At 39.2% G+C, this 6,323-nt stretch overlaps 1 protein-coding gene across 1 annotated transcript; it reads left to right on the forward strand.

Annotated features, from left to right (window-relative positions):
* Positions 1-449: 449 nt before the first annotated feature.
* On the forward strand, positions 450-6,024 carry LOC111195410 (E3 ubiquitin-protein ligase DTX3L). Its single transcript, XM_022682627.2, has 3 exons — positions 450-635; positions 1,648-3,066; positions 5,803-6,024. The coding sequence occupies exons 1-3, from the start codon at positions 504-506 to the stop codon at positions 6,022-6,024; spliced, it is 1,773 nt and encodes a 590-aa protein (XP_022538348.2). The 5' UTR covers positions 450-503.
* The last annotated feature ends 299 nt before the right edge of the window (positions 6,025-6,323 follow it).

A 6,323-nucleotide genomic window follows, 5' to 3' on the forward strand; every position in this document is an offset into this window, starting at 1 on the left:
GTTTATTTGGGTGAGTAAAGTGCTTCTGTTTAATTACAGTAAGCTTAGAATTCCAGCATTTTGTCCAAAGAATGAGCGCTAGCCGTGGTTAGCAGTGCTAGCCAGCTGCAGTTAGCAGTGCTAGCAAGCCTCGGTTAGCAGCGCTAGCTCCCTTATACTCTGTAATTTATTGGAGTAGCTTTACTGCTCCTTACTACCTTACCGGTAGAATTCATACAAGGATTTTAGGTGTGCCTTATAGTCAAAATCTGATAGTAGCAGCAGCAATATACATTTGAGTTAGAGTGTGTCTCTATGTGTCAGCAGTAGTCTTTCAACTAATCAAGCTTTAATTATACTTCTGCATTGAGTTTATGGCATAATAGACTGCATGAGTGCCCTACACAGCTGTGAGCATTTATACTTGTGTACTATGCCTTAGATTCGATTTGCTCTTTCTGTTGTTTTCTCAGTAATTGTTTTATTTTTTATTTTATCTCTCAGCTCTGGATGTTTTAAAGCAGATGAAAACTGCAACTTTAACATTTAAGGAGCTTAATCAAAGCGCTGTGGTGCACTTTCTGCTGGGTGACACAGAACCAGAACCACTAAAGCCAGAACTCTCAGAGGATAAGAAGGAACTGGACATGCCTGAGGTAGAGTGTGTGTATTAAGTACTATTTATATGGAAAATATGTCTTTTTTAACATCCTTTCCTTTTTTTTTTTTTTTTTTTTAACTTATTTAACATATTTTTACCATATACAATATATGGACATCTGGGCTTGCAGAGATGAAGCATATATAACTAAACCAATAAAACTGAAGTTTTTTTTTAAAACAAATCTGTAACCACAAAATACTAAACTCATACCTCATAACCTCTAATACTAAACTCCCACACTAGAGGTTATTGCTTTATAATAATTTAGAATATTTTAGATATTTTATATTTTTGATTCTTCAAAGCACTATCTATTGCTTAGATCACAGTTTTGCACATTTTGGCGTTTTTCTCAGTCAGCTTTATGAGGTAAAGTCACCAAGAATGGCTTTCAGTTAACAGCTGTGCTGAACTTTACTCGAATTTCTTGCCTCTTAATGTGTTTGAGAGCATCAGTTTGAAGATGTGAAAAAATAGAGTTGATATACAGTGAATGGCCCTATTTAAGTAAAAACAATCAAGAACTTTTGAAAGTATCCTCAACTGCAGTCGCAAAGACCATCAAATACGTTGTGATGAAACTGGCTCTCATCAGGACCGCCGCAGGAAAGGAAGACCAATATTTACCTCTGTTACACAGGATAAGTTTATCAGAGTTATCAGCCCCAGATAAGAGCACCTAAATGTTTTGGTTTTGGTTTGTTTAACACTTTAAAGTTACTACATGATTCGTTATGTGTTCCTTCATAGTCTGGATGACTTCAGTATTCATTAATGATGTAATAAAAAAAATAAAAAACTTGAGTCCAAACGTTTGACCGGTACTCTACATACATAGGTAAATAAAATCAATTGAGAATCAATTGGATGCATTAATTTGTATTAAAATTATTCAGAGCTGATTAACCATAGTATGAACAGGGCTTTCCTCAGAAAGCACTATGCATTTACGTCTATTTTTAACACTGATTTTCTGTTCTGTTTTCTATTTACTTTGTTTGTAGGTGGACATGATTGTCATTAGTTTAGACAGATGGCATAAGGAAGTTCAGACTGAGCTCCTGAAGAGGATGGGTAAATACCAGGCTGGAAAAAAACTGTCATTTCAAGGATCTTTAGCTGAAGCTGAGAGATTCTACAGAGAGGTTTGTGAAATTGTTGGAGGACCTAAAGCTGAGATAAATACTGGTGCAGTAAGAAATGATACTGGGACCAGTGGAGCTTTACCTGCTTTTATCACCCCCCTCCATCAGTACTGCTACTTCAGCCACGCCTACAAAAAGGAAATCAACCAAATCCAGGACAAGTTTGGTGTAAAAATAGATGCAGAGGTTTCAGTTTCAGTTACTGCTGATGATCAGACCAGACCTGATTCTGTGAGAAAAGCAAGTGATGAACTGATGGACCTCTACCAGACCAGTACAACCAGTCTACAGTCTGTATCCATCCTTCAAACACAACTGGATTCTAAGATTGTTAAAGATTTGGTGCATAATATCCAGCCAGACCAGGCTAAGATAGCCTTAATGATGTCAGCAGATGGTTGTGTTCTCTCAGGGCCAAAAAATACCATATCAGAAGTCCAGAGTCGACTGAATTCAGAGGACAGTGGAGAGGTTGCATCTCGACAGATGTCTAAAACCTCAAAACTGAGGTTTGATCCAATCCTAATGAGCGACACGCGCTGGAGACTGATGAAGAAGAGGTTTGAGAAACAGCTGCTTGATATTGAACAGAAATATGGAGTTCAGTTTTGTGATGAACGTTCGCACGATTGTCACACTAAAGTGACAATACAGTCCAGAGATAATCAACCTGTCAATCAGGAAAGCCACGCCCTCAGAGCCTTCATGCAGCTCTACCTAGAGGTTGTCCTGTCTGCAGTGAGTGTCTTTGACCAGGAGAGCACTGTGGTGGAAGCTCAGGAGAGACAACCAACCAGGGCTGAAACCAAAAGCATGGACAGAGAGCCTTGGTTTGATGACGTAAAAAAGACACAAATTAAAACAAAATATTTACTCCACCCAAAACAATGGGCCCTGAATGCAACTCGGCCGAGATCAAAGTCTTCCCCAAAAACTGTAGAGAAGACAAGAGATGATCTGAGACAAGTAGTCAGTATGAACTCTGAACAGAAAGACAGTGATAAAAGCAAATATGATGATGAATGTCCAATCTGCATCAATAAATGTACTGACCAGGTGAAACTGAAGTGTGGTCATGGTTTCTGCAGAGACTGTCTGAAAATGTCCATAAAGATATTTGGGGAAATGTGTCCGGTGTGTAAGAAAATCTACGGGAAAGTGAAAGGAAACCAGCCTCAAGGGACGATGAGTTGCAGAACACATAGATATGATCTCCCAGGTTATTATGGGTGTGGCACCATTGAGATTTATTACGACATTCCAGGTGGAAAGCAAACGGTAAGAATTTATTCTTATTAAAACTGTAAACTGTAAGAGCACAGGTTACAGTCTACAGAAAAAAAAACTTTGATCCAATACACTAGAGCAGGGGTGTCCAAACTTTTTTTGTTTGGCGGCCAGAAGGAGAAATATATTTGAATCACGGGCCACAGACTCTATAATAAAACAAATAATGAAATATACCACTTTAAATAATACTTTTTTCCTGATTACTTTCATTTACACACCATTTTACTTGACTTATCTTTATCTTTGACAGTGTTGTGTAAACTAAGATTTTTCAAATTGATGTTTAATTTCATGATATCTCTTAATATTAAACTCCTTAATTATGACAGCTTTTAGACTCTTTGCCCCGTTTTTCTGCGCTAGAACTGAACACTCTCTCAGCTTTTAGACTCTTTGGCCCGTTTTTCTGCGCTAGAACTGAACACTCTCTCAGCTTTTAGACTCTTTGCCCCGTTTTTCTGCGCTAGAACTGAACACTCTCTCCGCTTTTAGACTCTTTGCCCCGTTTTTCTGCGCTAAAAATGCGCACTCTCTCCAGTTTTAGACTCTTTACCCCGTTTTTCTGCGCTAAAAATGCGCACCCTCTCCGCTTTTAGACTCTTTGCCCCATTTTCTGCTCTAAAAATGCGCACCCTCTCCGCTTTTAGACTCTTTGCCCCGTTTTTCTGCGCTAAAAATGCGCACCCTCTCCGCTTTTAGTCTCTTTGCCCCATTTTTCTGCGCTAGAAATGCGCACTCTCTCCGCTTTTAGACTCTTTGCCCTGTTTTTCTGCGCTAAAAATGCGCACCCTCTCCGCTTTTAGTCTCTTTGCCCCGTTTTTCTGCGCTAAAAATGCGCACCCTCTCCGCTTTTAGACTCTTTGCCCCATTTTCTGCTCTAAAAATGCGCACCCTCTCCGCTTTTAGACTCTTTGCCCCGTTTTTCTGCGCTAAAAATGCGCACCCTCTCCGCTTTTAGTCTCTTTGCCCCGTTTTTCTGTGCTAGAAATGCGCACTCTCTCCGCTTTTAGACTCTTTGCCCCGTTTTTCTGCGCAAAAAATGCGCACCCTCTCCGCTTTTAGACTCTTTGCCCCATTTTCTGCTCTAAAAATGCGCACCCTCTCCGCTTTTAGACTCTTTGCCCCGTTTTTCTGCGCTAAAAATGCGCACCCTCTCCGCTTTTAGTCTCTTTGCCCCGTTTTTCTGTGCTAGAAATGCGCACTCTCTCCGCTTTTAGACTCTTTGCCCCGTTTTTCTGCGCTAAAAATGCGCACCCTCTCCGCTTTAAGACTCTTTGGCCCGTTTTTCTGCGCTAAAAATGCGCACCCTCTCTGCTTTTAGACTCTTTTGCCCCGTTTTTTGCGCTAGAAATGTGCACCATTTCCGCAGAATCCGGCTCCGCTTCACGAGCAGAATCAGCACAACACCGCCCGCTGTAAAACTGCTGAAGTGGAAACAGTGCTTATAAATAAATTAACAAACACGAAAACAAAGGATATTCTATTTATTCAATACAATTCCAGTTAGTTAGCTTTTTTACTTTTAATTACCCTTTTTATTAGTTTTAGTTAATGAAAATGTTTTTTTTTTTACTTTCAGTTTTCGTTATTTCGTTCGTTTTCGTTAACGATAATACTTGGTTACTAATCATATTGTGATTATCCCACCAGAGCTTTATATAAAATAAAAATATAGAATAAATAAAAACAGATGCCTACGTCACAGACTATTTTCTGGAGCCCGACCCTACCCGGCCCGAGATATACACTCTAAAAAACAGAGGTACGATATGAGTACTTTTTTGTACTCGAAGGTACATTCTTTATAATTGTACCCTCAAAGGTACAATATTGGTCTTTACAGGGTCAGATTTGTTCCCTCTGAAGTACAAAGTCATTTCTAACAGCAATAAGTACAAATTTGTACCATTTAACCAGCCAAAGGGTACATTCAGTATTCTGCATCACTGTACTAATGAACAATATATATTTAAATTGCACATTTTTTTATTTGAAAGCCAGACAATTTTGTATCATCAAGTTTTTGAGCCATATTTAGTTGATGATAATGTTTATAATCTTTATGATCTTTACTGCCACAAAAACCATGGGTACAAAAAAGGACTTTCACTGAAAGGTACTTTTTTGTGCCTCAATATAAGGTACAGCCCCAGCGACAAGCTTTGTACTCTTTTAAGTACAAATCTGTACTTATATTTCTTAGAGTGTATATATAAAGTCGGGCCCAAAAAATTCAGCTCAACCCGGCCCGAGCCCGACCCGAACCATATATATATATACATTTATATATTTATATATAAAGTCGGGCCCAAAAAATACAGCTCAACCCGGCCCGAGCCCGACCCGAACCAGTCCATAAACTGTCATTATGAGCTCGAGCCAGATTGAAACCTGACATTTTTTTAGTAAATAGAGCTTGTAAAAAAACATTTTCAGAATTATGTTAATTAACATTAAAACACTGAACTATTTAAGAAAAATGTTTAGTAAGAACAGCTACACACAGCGCTGCAATTCAAGTGCGTAATGTGGACAAGTGTGTAATGCGCCCCAGAGCAGCGTGATTATAACATTCTAACTATTGATTGGTTACTTTGCTATATTTTATTATTATGCCATAGCTTTATAAAACATAAAAATACCAGCCTGGGCAGGGAATCTAAACTCTAGTTTGTTTGAGGTCACATAGCTAAGCTGTAATTTTATATTATTATTATTATATAGGATGAGCACCCAAACCCTGGACAGCCCTACAGCGGAGCACGGCGTCAGGCTTACCTGCCCAACAATACAGAAGGAAAGGAGGTTCTGCAGCTACTCCAGAGAGCTTTTGATCAGAGACTGATTTTTACTGTTGGGACGTCCATGTTCACCGGCGCAAATAACACCATCACCTGGAACGGCATTCACCATAAGACCAGCATGACCGGAGGCCCACAGAAATAAGAAAGCCTGATTGTTGTGTGAAATAATAATTTACAGAGATGCTGTTTTATTACCATAAATTGACAAGTAATGACTCTTTCAGTAATGGTCTCTTTATGTTCACACAGTTACGGCTACCCGGACCCAGACTACCTGAAGAGAGTGAAAAAGGAGCTGAAGGCCAAAGGCATCGAGTAAAAAAATCCAGTTTAGACTGACTGGGTTTATCTGGAAATCTGGATCTTAAAGTGATCTCAGTTATAGGGCTTTGATCTCCTACCTTCTGTAGAGATTCAGATTCAGGACCTTTAGAAACCCTC

The sequence above is a fragment of the Astyanax mexicanus genome, chromosome 24 (assembly GCF_023375975.1).
Source record: "Astyanax mexicanus isolate ESR-SI-001 chromosome 24, AstMex3_surface, whole genome shotgun sequence".
Taxonomy (NCBI): domain Eukaryota; kingdom Metazoa; phylum Chordata; class Actinopteri; order Characiformes; family Acestrorhamphidae; genus Astyanax; species Astyanax mexicanus.